This window comes from Eurytemora carolleeae, unplaced genomic scaffold (genome assembly GCF_000591075.1).
Source record: "Eurytemora carolleeae unplaced genomic scaffold, Eaff_2.0 scaffold263, whole genome shotgun sequence".
Lineage (NCBI taxonomy): Eukaryota > Metazoa > Arthropoda > Copepoda > Calanoida > Temoridae > Eurytemora > Eurytemora carolleeae.
The window spans coordinates 234,206-255,120 of record NW_019396161.1 but is presented as its reverse complement, the minus strand read 5'-3'; the positions used below and the strand labels follow the sequence as shown (position 1 = coordinate 255,120).

General features: G+C 31.0%; 1 protein-coding gene and 1 long non-coding RNA gene across 5 annotated transcripts in view; both read right to left on the bottom strand.

The window, feature by feature from the left end:
- LOC111696848 (uncharacterized) overlaps positions 1–4,327 on the bottom strand; it is a 29,039-nt gene extending 24,712 nt beyond the window's left edge. For all 4 annotated transcript variants that reach the window (XR_002764177.1, XM_023466595.1, XM_023466596.1 and 1 more), the window contains exon 1: positions 4,267–4,327. Coding sequence is in view for 3 of the 4 variants with exons in the window: in XM_023466595.1 (XP_023322363.1) it covers positions 4,267–4,316 (50 nt within the window). In the remaining variant the exon portion in view is untranslated. The remainder of the gene's footprint in view (positions 1–4,266) is intronic.
- Positions 4,328–4,552: 225 nt separating this feature from the next.
- Positions 4,553–8,367, bottom strand: LOC111696844 (uncharacterized). Its single transcript, XR_002764174.1, has 3 exons — positions 7,998–8,367; positions 6,717–6,785; positions 4,553–4,601 (listed from the first exon to the last, which is right to left on the bottom strand). It is a non-coding gene; the product is annotated as an uncharacterized LOC111696844 (long non-coding RNA).
- Between the last annotated feature and the right edge of the window lie 12,548 nt (positions 8,368–20,915).

Genomic DNA, 20,915 nt, shown 5'->3' with positions numbered 1-20,915 from the left:
TTTGTGTATCAATGCTTGATAAAAAGCTTGATATAAATCAAAATTGAAATCAAAAGTCGTCTTTATTATATTGAAATAATCGCCTATCATCGTATTTAACTTTAATTTTGTCTATATTCTTATTCCCTGATTTATAGCCTTCAAACCCTTCTCGCCCGTCGTCAGTATATTTTTTCCGTAAAGAGTTAAAAATAAAAAATAGATAAATTGTCAGTGATCTAAGATATATATATTTGCCTTCTCTGTCTCTTATTTTTTGTTTGTTTGTGTCCAATAAACGTTGAAACAATTAAACAGGTCAGGTCAATTTTTTATAAGGGACAAGTTTTAAACTTGTTTTATAGTAAAACTAGCTGAAGTGCTTGGTGTTGCCCGTGAAGTTTTCAAATCATTAAATTTTCAAAGAAAAAAAGTTAGATTTTTGAAAGAAGAAAATGTGGAATTTTTTTAGTCTTTGTTACTCCCCGGGCACCCATAGGTTGCCTCAAAAAAGTTCAGGCCATTCGGTACAGCCGTTTGGCCAGTTATATAGCAAAAAGCTTTATTATAAATGGATGAGAGTTGTGTTTCTATTCCATAGTTTTATGGTTCTCACTTTATGATAAAGCAAAACATTACAAAAATTTTGATTTGTTAATTTGTTAATACCAAATAAACAGATGATCATTTTTATCCTATTTGAATTTAATTAACGTTTATGTTGAAAATGTATTGCTATAGTGCCACATGGGATGTTTGATATACTTTAATATATTTAAAGGAGTTGAGTTTTTGCCCTAATCTTAAATTGTCTAATTTCTTTATCTTAGCAGCCAGATGGTGTAAACCTTTGATACTTCAAATCTAAACCTTTTCTTTTGGATCTTAAAAGTCTAGATTTCTAAAAGATTTGAGAACTCTAGCTAAATCTGCAATGATCTTAATTTTAGTTTCTATGCAGATTATTAAAGAAAAGTATCGCGAAGCACCCAAATAGCCTAATTTTTTTTTATAAATGTTCTCAATCTAAACTTGGTTTTGTTAAATAACCTTCACAAATTGCAATATATAATGCTTACTTAACCTAATCCAATACCATTCATAATATCTCAAAAATAGAAAACAGAAATATTTCCAAATTAATAAATTTACAAAATACATTTTGCAAAAAATGCAAATAATGAATTGGTGAAATTTTAGGAAGGCATCAGAGTAATTTTGGAAAGAAAAATGGATGCAATTCTGGTAGAATTTTAAATTAGGAGCTTTATAAGTTTCGTCATAACATCACTGTGTGTTGGTAACAGCTTCTTGGTTCTTATTGTAGTATGGAATACTAGAAATTCAAGGCGCTTCGCGCCCTTCTTTCTAGCCTTAGAGGGCGCTTCGCGCCCATCTTCTAAATTAGTTGTAAACATGTTCTCTTTGTGTACATCGTAAAACAAAACTTACAAAAATAATTCGCGGATTTTTACAAAAAATTTCGCGGATTTTCAAAATTTTTAAAAATTTAATGACGATCGAATTTTGATAGAGACAAATATTTGAAATTTTATTTTTTCATGAACCTTACCTGGGGTCCCTAGATGTCCCACAAAAAATTTGGGCCCGATCGGTTCAGCCGTTTTGACGTTTATTGGATACAAACAAACAAACAAACAAACAGACAAACAGACAGACAGACAAGCCAAATTTATATATAGACTAGAAATTCAAGGCGCTTCGCGCCCTTCTTTCTAGCCTTAGAGGGCGCTTCGCGCCCATCTCCTAAATTAATTGTGAACATGTTCTCTTTGTGTACATCGTAAAACAGAACAAAAATAATTCGCGGATTTTCACAAAAAAATTTCGCGGATTTTCAAAATTTTAAAAAATTTAATGACGATCGAATTTTGATGGAGACAAATATTTGAAAATTTTGATGATTCATAAACCTTCCCCGGAGTCCCTAGATGTCCCACAAAAAATTTGGGCCCGATCGGTTCAGCCGTTTTGACGTTTATTGGATACAAACAAACAAACACCCAAACAGACAAACAGACAGACAGACAAGCCAAATTTATATATAGATGGATGGAAACTGAATGTGCATAGAATATGGATTGTCCTACAATTCATTTGTCCTACAATTCATTTTTCCTACAATTCATTTATCCTAAAATTCATTTTTCCTACAATTCATTTGCCCTATAATTCATTTGTCCTACAGTTAATGTGTCCTACAATTCATTTGTCTTACAATTCATTTGTCCTACTATTCATTTGTCGTACAATTCATTTGCCCTACAATTTATTGTCCTACAATTCATTTGCCCTACAATTTATTTGTCGAACAATTCATTTGTCCTGCAATTCATTTGTCCTACAATTCATTTGTCCTACAATTCATTTGTCGTACAATTCATTTTTCCTAAAATTCATTTGTCCTACACTTTATTTGTCCTACAATTCATATGTCGTACAATTAATTTGTCTTACAATTCATTTGTCATACAATTTATTTGTCCTACGCTTCATTTGTCCCACAATTCATTTGTCATACAATTTATTTGTCCTACGCTTCATTTGTCCCACAATTCACTTGTCATACAATTTATTTGTCCTACGCTTCATTTGTCCCACAATTCATTTGTCATACAATTCATTTGTCCTACGCTTCATTTGTCCCACAATTCATTTGGCCTACAATTCATTTGTCGTTCAATTAATTTGTCTCACAATTCATTTGTCATACAATTTATTTGTCCTACGCTTCATTTGTCCCACAATTCATTTGTCCCACAATTCATTTGTCGTACAATTAATTTGTCTTCCAGTAAGTTTGTCCTGGGTATACACAGCTGCTGCGTTAGTTTGTTTATCACATTCTAATTTTTTCCTAAGGTTTAATCAGGATTAGGTTTAATCAGGATTTCATTTATTGAATATTCTGCCACAATTGTTGTCCAAGCCGCCTCTTCATTATATCGCATACATTTAAACCACCGACCCTTCCGTCCTGGTTGTCAAGAAGAGAAAGCTCTGTGTTCAAGAAAAAACTAAAATTGAGAATTTTTGCTTCAAATTTATCTAAGATGGGAAAAATTACGGAATAGATTGCATGCTCACCAGACCATAGATTATGTAAGGTAAAAAGAAACTTGATAGAAATGTAATATTAAAGTATATACATTTAATGATTTAAATGGTTTTTAGATTTCTCTGAAAAGGTTACTTTAGCGTAGTTGTATACAAAGTAAATTGCAGTCATGATTTAAAAGTTTTTAATTCTGATAAAGTGCATTGACGTTCACTTATTCCTGATCGTTCATGTGCATGCGACAAGATCGAACAAACAATTTTAAATGCTTTGCATTCAAGAATTCAGAGATCGGACATTGCTAATCGTGAACAATTGATCTCGATATTCAATGTAGGCACTTTTAGATTTGAGAATCAATATGCTTTATTCCTAAATTAAAGCTATTCCAACGTATGACCAATACTTGAAATCAAAGAGAAATTAAATTAATCCTCAGATCTTCATGGATGGAGATCATTGATTGATTAAGAGAAACACAACTTCAGACCAAGTCGCTCTGACTCTTAATTGTTTCTTATGAATCTTATTATATATCATAATTTCATATTATCAGCTGTTGCACTTTAACTGGAGAATAAAGGATTTAAATTCCCACCAAAAATTGCATTTCAATTGGATTAATCGTGTCCAATCCCTTCAGGTATAAATATTAAAGTTTCACATTCAACCCTCTTTTATTAGTAATTGAGTTTGAGGGTAAACCAAAGGAAAATTAGGAACTAATTGGAATCAAAGCAAGAGTAAAATAACATGATTTTACTAAACACTCAATATGTTCTATACACTCTTTACTCAACCCATTTTCTGCTAACAATTTTATCCTTAAAATGTTGCTCTTTAAGTTTCCATTTTTAATTGTAAAATATAAAAAAAAATTTTTGCAGATTTTTCTGTTTAAATTAGTGCATTTTCAAAAATGATTAAAGTCCGACCATAATAGTCCGATATATATATATTTCAGTTTTTAACTTCACATTTTTTATATATATATATATATATATAAATAAATCTAAGGTTAGCTAATAATTTTCTAAATTATGTATTCAACAATAGCTCAACCAATCATGTCAATGTCTGGACTTCTGATTAAATTTTCTATATTCCCCCTGCCCCCAATAATGTCCTGTGTACGAATCGTTTAGCAATAAAGAGTTTGACTAAATATTTTTCGTTTTCTGAAAGTTTGAAAAGAAAAATCTTTTCACCTTTTTATATTTGGTTGATTTCCGGGCACTTTGTCTTTTACAGGGCTCATGGAGGTCTCATCAACCTAGAAATAAGTTGATACATAGATAGATAGATAGATATATAGATAGATAGATAGATATTATCTGTATCTGTATCTGTATCTGTGTCTGTATCTGTATCTGTATTTGTATCTGTATCTGTATCTGTATCTATATCTGTATTTGTATCTGTATCTGTATCTGTATCTGTATCTGTATCTGTATCTGTATCTGTATCTGTATCTGTATCTGTATCTGTATCTGTACCTTGTAGCAGCATAGACAGAACACAAGTATGCCTAGTACAAGCAAACCTAAAGAATTCGAAATTAATATCATTAATATTATTATTATTATTAATATTATTAATGTATTATTATTTGTGTTTCTTGAAATGAGAAAAAGCCTGATATTCTAAGAATCCGTAATATAACATATAATAAGATACAAGAACTTTCTATAAATAAATTACATTGATATATTATAAATCCATATATACTTATATATGGGGGGGGGGTCGTTTTATGACAAGTAAAAAGAACTGCACTTACTGATTTAAGGTTTTAAATAATGCAAAAAGAAGTTTTTAAAGAAATATTGAAAGACATTTTTTCAAATATAAACAAAACGAATGACGAATTTCTGTAATGAGATTGTTTCTGCAGTTTTGCTAGTTATTTTTTCATATTAAATATATTTTTTATATATGCGTATTATCTGATATTGAATATTGATATGCCTGTGGATATTCAGTATATTGATAAGTATTACATTCCCTAACATTTCTCTTACATTTCCATTAAGAAGACGGAATATTCTTTAAAAATAATCTTTGTTTTGTTTTATTAAAAACTATGCTTGGGAACCCAGCTTGGCATGGAAACAAAGTTTTCCATATAAGAGTCAACCTATTCAACTTATAAGAGTCAACCTATTCAACTTATAAGAGTCAACCTATTCAACTTATAAGAGTCAACCTATTCAACCCATTCCCGTGGTTCTACAGAGTTTCCTTATCAAAATTTGAGGCAAATCGTTTAAGGGATTCCTGAGTTATGATCGGACATACAAAAAATATAAATATGGTAGAAGACATACACGTCACCAATACTTTATTCCAAGAATATAAATTTATTATTACACTTTTAGTGCACACCATGCAAGAGGATTGCAAACCCTAGAAATCGGCACTGGTATATCGAAGACTACATTGATTAAATTCAAAGATTTCAAATTTATAAACCAAATTTCTCTCCTTTAAACTTCATTGATATGAACATTTTTGTTTGTTTTTATATGTTTTATAGTCTTCCTTGTTAAGAACTTAAGTCTCTCTAAAAAAAATTCAAAAAAACCCCTCTTTTGCAATATATGTTTTAGTTCTATCCACAGAGCAGAGAAATAAAAAGAGTGGAGTTAAGGCCAGATAGGCAAGGCGAAATGTAGTAAAGATAAAGAAGTGTTTTTAGCTGTTTTATCACACTTTAAAAAAATAAGAATACTAAAGAGTTTTAGAAGAAATCATTATCGTTGGAGTATAATCAGCTTTTCATCAGATACCTCCGATTTTTATTTGTGACCCCAAGCTTTTCATCGGAGACCCCAGACTATTCATTGGAGATATAAAGCTTTTCATTGGAGACTCCAGATGAAAAGCTTTGGGTCTCCAATAAGAAGTTTGGGGTATCAAACAAAAATTTTGTTTTCCATATTATTTTGTATTTTTTTAGGTTTTACGTGTTCAATTCTGAATTTAACACATATATCCCAATTTTGTCCTGAATTCATCCTAACAGCTTAGATTAAATGTTAAATGATTAAATTCAAGTGCCGATTGGGTTTGCAAGGAACTTGCAGGGTAGATGTGTATATTCTCATTTTACTAAATTGATTTTAAAAGAAACTATTACTCGCCATAATCTCTAATTGTCTAATTGTCTACATCTATCATTACAAACTGATGTCGTAGACCTTTGATATTTTAAACTAAGAGTTTTAACCATGAGGTTGCACAAATATAAGCATAGGAAAAGTAGGATTAGTGGCAAATAACCAACTATACTCATCTATTTTATAAGATAGATAAAGAAAAAATATCCTAGGCTTGCAACTTTCAAATTAAAAACTCTTCGCCCAAAGTGAACATTATTTCGAACAAACTCTTAAAAAGAAAAGAGTTTAGTCTTTGCAACAAACTCTGATCTATTAATCCCTATCACTTGCCAACCCAATAAATATATTTCAATCTAGGTATTCTGTTATATTAAATAATCTAAATTTGAAATATCACAGGTTAACTGTCATCACGGTGCATAGATATAGGGATGAGAAAATTTGATTTTGTGGCAAAGACTCAATTTCTATCGTATAAACTTTTGTTCGTTTTGTTAGTTTATGTGAAGTTTGTTAAACTGGAAAGGATAACTGACCTATTACTATCAGAACATTTCTCGCCATGTAAATTTGACTGGAAGCCTTTCATGAAGTTTGCCAGGACTCTGAAATTAGAAATTTATAGAAATAGTTTACTCGCTAAAATGGGGAATTTTCGTAAAGGGTATTTGAAGAAACAACTATAGAAGCAGTGTTCAGTATAAAGGGAGTTTTTGCGTAAATTGAAAGGGGTAAAGGCTGATCTAGAATTGTAATCGATATCGATCACTGCTAATTTTACTTCTATCTGTTGCGTCCATAAGGAGAAAATGGTTATAAACCATTTGGTTAAAAGAGGATTCCCCGAGTTGCATTATCTTACCCAGACTGTATATAATGCAATTAAAAAAACTAATCATTCATTTATTAAGTTCTAAATTGTCAAATTTAACTCTGGGCATCCTTATGTAGCTTGAATATCATAAGAATAAGAACGGACTTAATTAAATAATCTTTCTTATTTATTTTTTATAAACGATGTATTTCAGAAGACGATTTTTTGTCCGCTAGGTGTCTCTCCTTAGTGAAATTCCTGAAATATCGAGAAATAAAATCCTCCTCCAAAAAGCATCGTATATAAAATAAAATAAAAAATAAATAAAAAAAGATTAGTTAATAAATGAACTTTTTATAAAATAGTGAACACTCTCTTTAAGTCAAACAACCGGAAACAGGAAACTTCACATTTCAGGGAAAAGAAAGATTACAGATATTGGATAGTGAAACATTTTGTGGACATTTATAAATCTTGATTGATAGAAAAATAATTGTTTCAGGTCGAAAGCTACAGTTTAGACTTAAATAAAGCATTTGACGATCGGGAAATTTTAGATTTTTTGAACATAGATGTTTTAAATGATAATTAAAAACTGAGCTGAAAACTTTAGAATTGTGGATATTGAGATCAATGCTTAATCCCTCTTTTGTTAATCTTACGAATATTTTAATCTTTAGTTTCCATCCAAAAAAGTGTATAAAAATCAACTAATAAGAGTAGCGTATGCAGATACCCGAACAGCCGATAAGAAGCCGGGAAATTTGATATTTTGCGCGTCGTTCAATGAGAGAGCTCTTATTGGTCGGAATCCGGTAGGGATATAAAATAGAGCGGATCAAGCAGAATTTAAAAGTGTCCACAGTGGATATTCAGATTAAGCGATCGGCATTAAAGTTATCCAATTCAGATCAATTGATTCGATTAGATATCTCCCCCCTTCCCCTTCTTTTCCTATTCTTTTTAAAATAATTACTTATAATTTTATTATTGTTTCTCTCACCTCCGTGGATCAGAACAAATACTGAATTGATTCTCAACGTTGAACAAGAAACTTTTCTGCTTTCATATGAACTTGAAACGTACAATCTTCATGTACTAACTGTACAGTTCTTCGCCAGTACCATGATTCACTGTAGTCTGATCAAGTTAGAAATCACTATTGATCTGATCAATCAAGGATGTTTTTCCCCTGATCAATTGTACACTGAGTAATCACTGAGATTTTTCTGCCAATTTCGCTTTCTCTGATCCCTGCTGAAATCAGTAAATTAGGGAATAATGGAACGAATTCAAATCAGTCCCCAGCGATCACCATTCAACATAAATCAATCTGAAAATATTTTTGTTTAACTAGGGCTACAAAAAAGTATGATTGAGGTTGGTGAGGTAAAACCAAAGGCCAAAGCTTTGTGACACTTTAAAGTCAAGGCTGTTTACAAAGGAATTGAGTCTTTGCCACAAACTCTGATTTTATAATCCCATATCTTTGCAGCCCAATGTCGTAGACCTTAGATATTTCATGAATTATGTTAGGTATAAAAATCTAAGCATAAAATATCAAAGGTTTACATCATTAGGTTGCAAAGATATAAGAATTTGAAAATTTATGTTTGTGGCAAATCTCAATTCCTTTGATGGCTAACTTTCAGAATTCTCTCTATCTCAGTGCAGTCAAATGCAAGTTAGCTCAAACTTTTCAAATGTTTGTTAAGCTCGTAAAAGCTAATTTAAACATTTGATCAGGCTTTTTCCTTTTTTTGGAAATCATCGGTTCAATTACAGAACAGGGTAACAAGTAAAATTAAATCCATAAGTATAAATAAAATATAATAAAATATAGTATAAGTATAAATATAATAATATAATATAAGTATAAATATAAAATACAAGGAAGTCAACACTCAAGTCTCTAATTCCTATATCTTTGCAACATGAGATGGAATTTAAAGAATTTGAGCGGCGGTTTAAATTTAAGCCGTGGCTTAAATATGGTTGGTTCCACTTAAAATTGTATCAAATGTTTCAAGATTTAAGCCGGCACTAAATTCAAACCGGGTTTTGGCGGATTTTGGCGGATTTAAACCGCGGCTCAAATTCTTTAAATTCCATCTCTGATGTGATTAGGATCAAATAGTCAAGTTTGAAATATTTGAAATATATTGGAATTACTAAAAACATATAAAAAAGGTTTGAAAATTAATGTTGAATTCCTCGTTTAAATGAAAATAAAACAAAATCTGGCAATCAAGACTATAACAGTATTCAAAGATTGTGTAAAGATGACAGAAGAAAACCTAAAATAAGGAGAAATAAGAAAGATGAAAAGACTAGATTTGAGGAAAAAATTAGTTTCCAGGGATCCAGGAATATTTCTAAATAAGGAAATTTTATTTGAGAAAATTCCCTAAATGGAATCGAGATTATGTCACAAACGCATTTTTTCTTATCACTTTATCTTTGCAACCTGGTGGTGTAAACCTTCAGGATATAAGTTTCAAACTTAGATTATTTGAAAGGTCCACGACATTAGGTTGCAAAGGTTTAGAACTTAAAAAATCAAAGTTTGTGGCAAAGATTCCTTTACTTTATAAAGATGAATATTTGTGAACATTGAACCAAAATGTGAACGATGTCGCAGAAAATCTATCAATATTTTGCCTCTTATTCATTTCTACAATTTCCTATAATCCTTAACAAATTTGGTAATGTACAATCAAAAATTGTAGTTTGATTTTCATAGCTATCTGGAATCTGGATCTTTATGAAGGAGTTTGGTAGTAAAATTTTGTCCAGCTGAAAAAGTGTCAGTTTAGGTTGGAGTTGGAGAAAAAGAATAAAAATGTATAAAAGAAAAAGAAAAATATGAAAAAAGCGAAAAAGTGGAGAAAATAAGAAAAACTAGAATGAAAAGAAGAAAAGAAGAGAAAGAGAAAAAGTTGATACAATAAGAAAAACTGTGAAGAAAAGGAAACACATGAAGTGCCAGGCCGGACAGAGAACTAACTACAGATCCTACAGAATAATATAACCATTAATCATTATTAACGACAAGATAGATAGATAGATAGATAGATAGATAGATAGATAGATAGATAAATAGATAGATAGATATATAGATAGATAGATAGATAGATAGATAGATAAAGAGACAGGTCGATTTATAGATCGATGAAAGATAGATAGATAGATATATTTCCAGACTTCTGATGGAGTTTTAAAAAGATGAAGGAAAAAAAACGAATGATTGAAAAATGGATGAATTTTATTCAAAGTTTTATCACCAAACTTGACAGATAGTTTATAATTCAAGATATTGATAAAACTTAAACCTTTTGTAAATTCTATATATATTTATATTACTTATATATATTTAAAGTCTGTTAAAAATTCAAGAAATAATAATTGCTAAATGTATGAATATATAAAGAGAATGAAAAATAAGTTAATAAATAATTAGCTAACAAATAGTTTAGTGTTAATGGAAAGGAATGAAAGGTGTTAACAACCTGAAATTTTCGATTAAATCTCTCCTTCCTTCCTTTCTTCCTTCTACCTTAAACTCTACAAAACCTTCCTTTCTATGTATATTCACCTTTACACTAACCCACCCCATCCTTCAACTACCCTTTGTCATACTGTCACACTCCATTCTATTATTTACCATCCCCTCCCCCTCCCGATCATACTCTCTCATTCTCCTCTATCTCCATCCTTTAATCACTGACCATCCCTTTTTTCTCTTCCTTCTTTACCCAGTCCCTCCACCTTCCCACTCCCCATATATACCTCTCTTCTCAATTCCACTAAACCAACCCCTTTCTATCCTAAATAATGCANAATATACATATACACCTACTCCTAGTATTTTAATATACATATACACCTACTCCTAGTATTTTAATATACATATACACCTACTCCTAGTATTTTAATATACATATGCACCTACTCCTAGAATTTAAATATACATATACTTTCTCCTAGTATTTGAATATACATATACACCTACTCCTAGTATTTGAATATACATATACACCGTCTCCTAATATTTTAATATACATATACACCTACTCCTAGCATTTAAATATACATATACACCTTCTCATAGTATTTAAATATACATATAAACCTTCTCATAGTATTTAAATATTCATATACACCTACTCCTAGTATTTTAATATACATATACACCTTCTCCTAGTATTTCATATACACCTACTCCTAGTATTTTAATATACATATACACCTACTCCTAGTATTTTAATATACATATACACCTACTCCTAGTATTTAAATATACAAATAAGCTATTATGTGTAGGTGAACAGACCCTTTAGCTGCAAATAATCTACTATGATGTAAGTGAACAGGCCCTTTAGCTGCAAATAATCTATTATGCTGTAAGAACAGACCCTTTAGCTGCAATTAATCTATTATGCTGCAAGTGAACATACCCTTTAGCTACAAATAATCTATTATCCAGTAAGTGAACAGACCCTTTAGCTGCAAATAATCTATTATCCTGTAAGTGAACAGACCTTTTAGCTACAAAAAATCTAAAATCAACAATTAAGCACTTCCTTTGTTTGTGAGAAGAGATATTAAATAGAAGGAGGGGGCGATAGGGTTTCCGTACACTTTGCTGGGACGTTTTTGGACTGCTGAAGAACTAGTTTTTTCGTAACAACAATAACAAAGGCAGCCGATCTAATGTAAACAAACATGAGTTAGTAAACTGTAAAAAAAGATCTCAATCTTTTTGAAAAAGTTAAGGATTTTAGTTTTTTTACGAAAAGGACCTTATTACAGGTCCGTTTATCATTTGTGTTATTGTTTACAATCTTTATTATTGTTGTTACGCAAAAAATAGTTCTTCAGCAGTCCAAAAACGTCACAGCAAAGTGTACGGAAACCCAATCGCCCCCTCCTTCTATTCAACACTCCTTGCATATTACAATATATTGGGAGTCCCTTTAGTAACAAATAAGTTAATATTTGCAAGTTTATACTAAAATATTTATTTGAAAATGTGGGAAAATGGAAAACATTTCTTGTTGTTTACTAACCATACCTCACATCAGCTAAATTATTTAGTTCACTTAAAGGGGACGTTCGCAAATATTAAAAAAAACTATGAATTAATTGGTATTAGTTTTGTTTTTGGCAGATTTTTCTTAAAAATTAAAATGGGAACTGTCTCGGTAGCACAACAAGTCAGGGCTTTGTGTTTTAAAAGAAATTGTGTTTACAATTAGCAAAGTGTTCCAGATAAAGTTTTTTGAAGGTATGCCAGTAAAATAATATGCACATATACAGTGTTAACCAGAATAAAGCGGATTTTAAGTCGTCTTTGGTAATTTTTTTACCAAAAGCATTGCTAAAAATTTTACATTTATGAACCCTGACGAATGATAGATCAATTAATGTGATATAAATGGCTTAGTTTTAGATTTAAAACTGAGTTTACAAACTCTATCGCGACTTTCTTGATTTCAAAACTGAACAAGGAAGACTTTCATTCCGATTATTCTAGTTTTTACTGTATATTATAAGAATTAACTTTGCATAAAAAGTAACTTCCTTGGGAGATTGCCTATATCACTGGCGGCAGACGCTGAACTCCAACCTTCGAGTGTGCGAGGTGGGGAAGACTTCACTTCAGATTTTACTTTTGTACATGACCACTTTTTCAACAATTTTCAATTAAATTAGTATTTATTTAGGGTTGGGTTAGGTTAAGAAACTTTCTGGGCCGAGCGCTACGGCTAGGACAGGCTAGGGGGCCGAGCACTGCGGCCACGGGTTAGGTTAAGTTATGACATTTTCTGGGCCGAGCACTGCTGCTAGGATTCAATCTCGATCTACAAATGTCATCCTTCCTTAATCATGCTTTTAATTAAGCGCGGCAGTGAAGTCTTCCCCACCTCGCACACTCTAAGGTTGGAGTTTAGCGTCTGCCATCACTGGCTGTCCATGCATATTAAGTTTACTCTGCTATCCCTGGCAGTCCATGTATATCAAGTATACCCTACTATTCCTGGCAGTCCATGTATATTAAGTGTACTATGCTATACCATGGCAGTCCATGTATATCAAGTATACTCTACTACCCTGGCAGTCCATGTACAGAGCGTCCCATATCATATTGGATTATCTTCTAGGTTTAATGCTGAAATACGTACCTAATACCCGAAAAACCTAGTGTTTTATGCATTCAAATTTTAATAGTAGGCGTATACAATTTTTAAAATTAATTTAATCTTTCTAAAATTTCTAATTTCTCTCGAAAAACGCAATTTAGAACCATAAACGATCCGAATTGATGTGGGACACCCTGTATATTAAGTATACTCTACTATCCCTGGCAGTCCATGTATATCAAGTATACTCTACCATCCCTGGCAGTCCATGTATATCAAGTGTACTCTACTATCCCTGGCAGTCCATGTATATCAAGTGTACTCTACTATCCCTGGCAGTCCATGTACATTGAGTTTACTCGGGTATCAACAGTCCATGGGCTTGTATAAATAAATAACTTTGTAGTGCTTCAGTAATTTTTTATAAATATTTTAATATAATTTGAAGAAGCCTTCGAGCTGTTCTAGGAGAAGTCTACAATCTTAATAATGCAATGAATTGAGTTTTAAAAGCAGAAAAATGATAAGTAAATTATTATAAAGCTTGCAAACATGTTTTTTAGTTAAAATGAAAATCTTTCATTAATCAAGAAACTAAAATACTTAATTGACATACTATTTGTGTTCATAACCCAAATGAAAACTTTTATTTAAAGTTCAACTAAAGTCCAGGAAAAAAAACTGAAAAAAAATCAATGACAAAAAATCAGATTAATAATCCACAAAAAATCAGATTAATAATTCACAAAAATCAGATTAATAATCCACCAAAAATCAGATTAATAATTCACCAAAAATCAGATTAATAATCCACCAAAAATCAGATTAATAATCCACCAAAAATCAGATTAATAATCCACCAAAAATCAGATTAATAATCCACCAAAAATCAGATTAAAAGTTCACCAAAACCTTTATTTTCTGCCGATTCAAGACATTTGAATCAACAAAATACATTTCGGAGTTAATGGAAAAGTATATTTTAATATTATTTAATGAATTTATTTTAAATTCCTAAACAATGACTTATAGTCTTATTTAGATATTAATAAGCAACTAACAATGGCCAAAAGTAAAACCATTGTCAAAACATTTCCAATACTTCTTGTCCTTTATTCAATAATTCTAATTGTGTCTGGCAGAAAAGTAATTGGATACGGAGCTCAAATCTGATGAAAAAAAGAACTACACTGTATTTCTAAGGTTCAAACCCGAAGTTCATTCTTCCAAAGTATATCTGATTCGAAAAGGAAGTTTAGCCTGCAAGTGATAATCTATCTCTCTTATAAGAAAATTGAGCGTAAATTAATTTACTGGGGTCATATTCCGATCATCTAAATAAAAAAGGAAATGACCCTGCTCCCTGATAAATGGACTTTTCCTTACTTTTTTAGAGATATGTAGTGGTTTACTTCCTCTACACATAAATAAAGACAACTTTTAGAAAAAATCATCAAATTTTTAGACAGCCTTGACTTCAAAGAGTCACAACACCTTGGCCTTTGGTTTCACCAACTCACCAAATATAAAAATTATATGCTAAACTTCTTAATAAAGAGATAAATCATCCCACAACCTGCACATGCAGCTGCTAAGCTGCCTTTTTAAAGCCAGAAATACTTCTGAAGAAGTTTGGAAGAAGTTTGGTTTACAAGCTTTAAATAATTTAATGTCTCTGATAAAAGATAATAATTGTAGTAGACCAATTTAAGAAGGAAAATACTTTAGAACACCAGTGGCCGAATTTAAAGAATTTGAGCGGCGGTTTAAATTTAAGCCGCGGTTTAAATATTGTTGGTTATACTTAAAATTGTATCAAATGTTTCAAGATTTAAGTCGGCGCTTAATTTAAACCGGGTTTTGGTGGATTTAAACCGCGGCTTAAATTCTTTAAATTTCATCTCTGTTTATTTTAAATTTGATCGTTATCGGCTTTAAATACGTACAAATCGTCACTTAAAACCATTTTAACTAATGCAAAAGTTGACATGAAGTATATTATGTTCTTGACATTACGTCTACAGCCCCGACTGTTTATATAATGTGTAACTTTGTTTTCTGGCGTTTGAATGAAAAAATATGCTTTACGTTGGCTTTCAATTAAAGCCATGAATTATAGAACTTCAGTTGTTCATTGAAACTATAGAAGATACTCTTAAGGGTTGAAAAAACATGGAGGAAGTACATGTACAGATTAGATTATTTTCTTGTGAAAGGTCCGCCCAGTGGGTCTGTCTCGGACCTTGCGTAAAAACTTAATCATAACTAAGTTTTTAGAAAAGTTAAGAACCTCATGCAAAATATAGTTAACCTCCTTTTTAATCTTGGATAGATAGATTTGATGATATAGATAGACACACAGATAGATATATAGATATAGATAGATTAAGTAATAGACATATAGATAGATAGAAAGATAGATAAACCTGATACGTAGGTAAACAAACGATAAAAGAGGCGATACAAGAATACAATAGTTCAATAGGCTGTTGGATAGCTGGATAGTTGGATAGCTGGATAGTTGGATAGATGGATAGTTGAATAGTTGGATAGTTGGATAGTTGGATAGTTGGATAGGTGGAAAGTTGGATAGCTGGATAGTTGGATAGTTGGATAGCTGGATAGTGGGATAGTTGGATAGTAAGATTGATGGATTGGTGGATAGGTAGATAGGTGAATAGGCGGATAGGTGGATAAAAATAAAATACTGGGATACTTGGATAGTTGGATAGTTGGTTAGTTGGATAATTTGTATAGTTTGATACTAGAATATGTGGATAGTTGAATAGCTGGATATTTATATAGTTGGATAATTGGAAAGCTGGATAGTTGGATTTTTGGATAGGTGGATAGTTGGATAGTTGGATAGTTGGATAGTTGGATAGTTAGATAGTGTGGCCCTGTATTGTGGAGGTTTGAGTGTTTACACGAAGAGAGAATCCTTACAACTGGTATTAACTCCGACCAGTTGGAACTTTCAGAACTAAACTTGGATACAAGATACAGAACTCAGGATACAGGATACAGAACTCAGGATTCAAGATACACGATTCAGGATACATGATCAAAACACAGGATTCAGGATACATGATCAAAACACAGGATTCAGGATACATGACAAAACACAGGATTCAGGATACAGGATACAGAACTCAGGATTCAGGATACAAAACACAGAACACAGGATCCAGGATCCAGGATACAGGATTCTGGATACAGAACACAGGATTCTGGATATACAGAACACAGGATTCAGGATACACGATACAGAACACAGAATTCAGGATACAGGATACAGAATTCTGGATATAGGATACAGAACACAGGATTCATGATACGGAAAACATAGTTCAGAATACAAGATTCAGAACACAGAAAACAGAGTTCAGGATACTAAATATAAAAACATGAAAATAGAATATAAGAGAATATAAATCTGTGGTTGGAGTAAGATGGGGAGAAGTCCTGGTGCGCAGATTTAGGGTTTCAAATACTGAGAATATTACTGCGGTCCAAATTCAGAGAATTTTAAATTTAATTTCCCAGTTTTCAATATTCAACATTTTTATTAGAAAATATCTTCGCAATTTCCGGGGTTTAATCAACAATATGAAACAAGGAATCAAAACTAAATATAGATTGACAAATATATTGCTTAAAAATTACTTTAACAAAAAAAATTGCGAATTTGTTAAATAAAAGGAATCAAGTTTTTCTAAACAAACTAGGATTTTCTAACCCCTTTATCTTCGGAATGTCGTAGATCTTAGAAATTTCAAACTATTAACTTATTAAGTATAGCCTAAGTTTGAAATAACAAAGGTTAACACGTAGCATGAGGTTGCAAATATATAGGGATTAGAAAATTTTAGTTTGTAGCAAAAACTGCTTTTCTTTGTGGATTTTCTCCAATTCTGTACATCCGATCTTAATGAAATATAAGAATTAAATTAAAATAAAATCATTTTATAATACAATTTTTTATTTCTATTTTGAGGCTTTTGAGAAGAAAAAATTTCTTTAAAAATCATGATTTTAAAAACTCAACAAAAATTACACTCACCCTGTTTATTGGTGAACTCTTTTTTATGAGAATCGGAAATATCTATAACTACAATAACTACAATAACTACAATAACTACAATAACTACAACAACTACAATAACTACAATAACTACAATAACTACAATAACTACAATAACTACAATAACTACAATAACTACAATCGTAAACATCTACTACAAAAAGTAATTTTCTTAAACCCGCTTTCCCTTATTTTTTATGAGAATCGTAAACATCTACAACAAAAAGTAATTTTCTTAAACCCGCTTTCCCTTATTTGAAACAAAAATAATATCATAAAAAATTACTACATTAACAAAAATAAAATAAAGGGTTTCCGGTAAAAGCAAGAGTCAAAAAAAAAGGTTTTAAAATAACAGATTTATCCATAAAAGAATATAGTTTATATCCTTCCTGTAATAATATAACTATTAAATACATCGTTATACTTCAACAAACAAATTAAAGCATGAAATTACCCTATAATTACCCTATAATTACCCTATAATTACCCTATAATTACCCTATAAATGGTTTGAAAAGTAATATTTGACAATTAAAAGTATAATAAACTGAGTATTTATGAATTAAATGCATTGTATAATGATATAATGTGAAGTTTATATTTGAAATACATATATATATATTTCATATGTAATGTACACTACATACACAGCAGCTAGTGATATAGAAAAAAATTTAGATTACTGAAATGAAAAAAAACAAGTTTGAAGATAGATTAGATAATTTTCCTAATCAATTACTTATATATGCATCAAAAGTTGAAAATAGTAAGAACTAATTTCTATTTACATTTTAAGTTGAACATTGCACTGCAGTTAACAACAACCCTCTCCTTCTTGTTCGTAATAACGAACTGAATTTTCATATTACAAACATATTCTTGGATCTTTTCTATCATTTTATTATTAGTTTTTCACCCTTTATATAATAATTATTTTTACTCATTTCTCCTACAGAACTATATAAGACTATATTTTTTCATCTCGTCCACGTTTGATCATGCCTGCAGCTGCAGTTAGAACTTGCATATAAACATGAATAAATGCATTCAATCTAGATGAAACAAAGGATAAAAAATGCACTCCATACTTCAAGAAGTCATTCAAAAGTTATTTTGTTCAAAACTGAAACAATTTTAAGAGTTTACACAATTCCTGAGTTTTATAAATTTTCTCTTAACATTTAAATTGGAATAGAGCGTTGTAACAGTTAAGGTAACTTTGTAATAACTCAAGAATAAATTATTTGTTTAGAATAAAATTTTAGATATCGTGACAATTTTAGACTGCAGGAGAAATAAAATGTTACCGATGATTTATACTTTTTAAATAAACATCAACACTTTTTTTCGAACATTTCTTAGAATATAAATTGTTAGAAATCATAATTTTCCTTTATTTCACTTTGTTTATATTTAATTTAGGATGGTTTAGATATCTATTTAATTTAGAATATTCTATAGATATTAAATTCAGAATATTCTAGATATTTTATTTAGAATATTCTAGATATTTAATTTAGACTATTCTAGATATTTAATTTTGAATAGTTTAGATATTTAATTTAGAGTATTCTAGATATTTAATTTAGAATATTCTAGATATTTTTTATTTAGAGCATTCAAGTTATTTAATTCAAATCAAATTTATTGGTCTGAGATCTGAACTTTTGTGTACAGTATCCTTAATCTTAAAAACTTGATCTCAATATCGGATGTGACACTTTTAAATTTGAGGATCAATGCTTGATCTCTTCAATTTAGTTACCCACCACTGGGTTTAACCTTCACGTGATATTGAACAGTAATTATTAAAGAATCCGCAAGTCTGCATAAGGAGATCTATGCTTGGATGTTAGGTACTTTTTTCCCCAAGCGGCAACTTTCCAAGGTTATTTTCCCAAACCGTGCAATTTGCGAAGCAGTAATTTCCCAAGTCTATCTGCAACGATCGGTTCCCTAGCCTGTTTAGCCGCAGTGCTCGGCACTCACACCAATCCAAGCCGCAGGCCCCCATGGTAGCCTGCGTCTTGGATTGGCTAACCTAACCTTTAAGAAGTTGCCGCTTGGGAAATTGCAGATATATTTGGGACATTGTTGCTTTGGCACCTAAGCTTGATCCAAAGATTCTCAACAGAAAAGTTCTAACTTCTGGATATTTAAGTACTTTTCTAAACTTTATTCACTATTTACCCTAGATTCAATAAAAGTTGTAAAAATCGAAACTTTGGACTTACAATATTCCCGGAGAAAAATGGGGGGGGGGTCAACAACTTTACTTTTAAAAATAAAAAACATATTACATAGCGCATAGAAATAATTATGTTCGACCTTTAAAAATGACCATAGACGGTTCTAACTATTGACCAACTCTCTTAGAATTTGCTGTACAATCCATATCTACAGGGAAAAGATTGGGAACAAACTTAAATAAATGGAATAATAGAAAGATAAAAAAACGAAAAAAAAACAAAGAAAGAAAAAGGAATGATGGAGATTTTCTAATATAAATGAAAGGTAATAATAATCCAATGTAAACCGATTATATTTATAAATAGAATACATACTCTCCTCTTGTACCAATTTGAATGTTGAGAAAGGGTGGGGGGTTAATGCCGGTAATACTACTTACAGGAGGAGGTGGGGAATACCGGTAATTTTCTTTTTTTATATCATTCAACATATTATATATATAAATACATATTATATATGTAATTCCAGGTTTATAATCACGAAATCAGGATTTTTGCTGAAGACAAATCATCTGCAGGTTCTAAACTCCAGTCTTAGGAAATACCAGGGAGCCACAATCCCCTTTCTTAGTTAGGGTTGTATGGGTGTTATTGTTGTTGCTTGCCTCGGGAAATTCCAGTTTTGGGAAATACCAGTTTTGGGAATTACCAGTCATGGGAAATACCAGTCATGGGTAATACCAGTCTTGGTAAATAACAGTTTTGGGAATTACCAGTCTTGGGAATTACCAGTCTTGGGAATTACTAATCTTGGGAGATACCAATCTTGGGTAATACAAATCTTGTGAAATACGAATTTTGGAAAATACCAATCTTGGGAAAGAGCAGTCCTGGCTTTACTAATCTTGGAAAATACTAATTTTAGGAAATACCAGTCTTAGAAAAATCCAATCTTGGGAAAACCAGTCTTGGGAAATACCAATCTTGTGAAATACCAGTCTTGGGAAATACCAGTCCTGAGTAATACCAACCTTGGGAATTACCATTCTTGGAAAAAACCCATCTTGGGATAAAATAGCTTTCAAATACCAGTCAAAGATTGTAAAATCATGGGTAGGGTAAGCAGACAGGGCATAGACAGGGCTTGTTAACCGTCTAGCTGCGGTTTACTTTTCCTTAACCAATTCCTGAGCAGACTTCATATAAAAAATGAACAATAACCCCCTACTATCATGCAAAAAAATACCTTGCTCCTTCTTAAACCTGCATATCAGATAAAGGAAAAACTTAAAACAGTAATAATCTTTTTATAATTACATAAGAATATAAAATAAAAATGGTTAAATACATTTTTTTGACTCCAAAAACAGAACTTTGAAATTACCTTTAATGGTTTCTTCAGATTTGACATTTTAAAATAGTTAAAACGTAAATTCTTGCTGAAATGCGGGAATAATATATCATGTAATTGCCTTCACGGATAAAAGTATTTCATTAAAGTA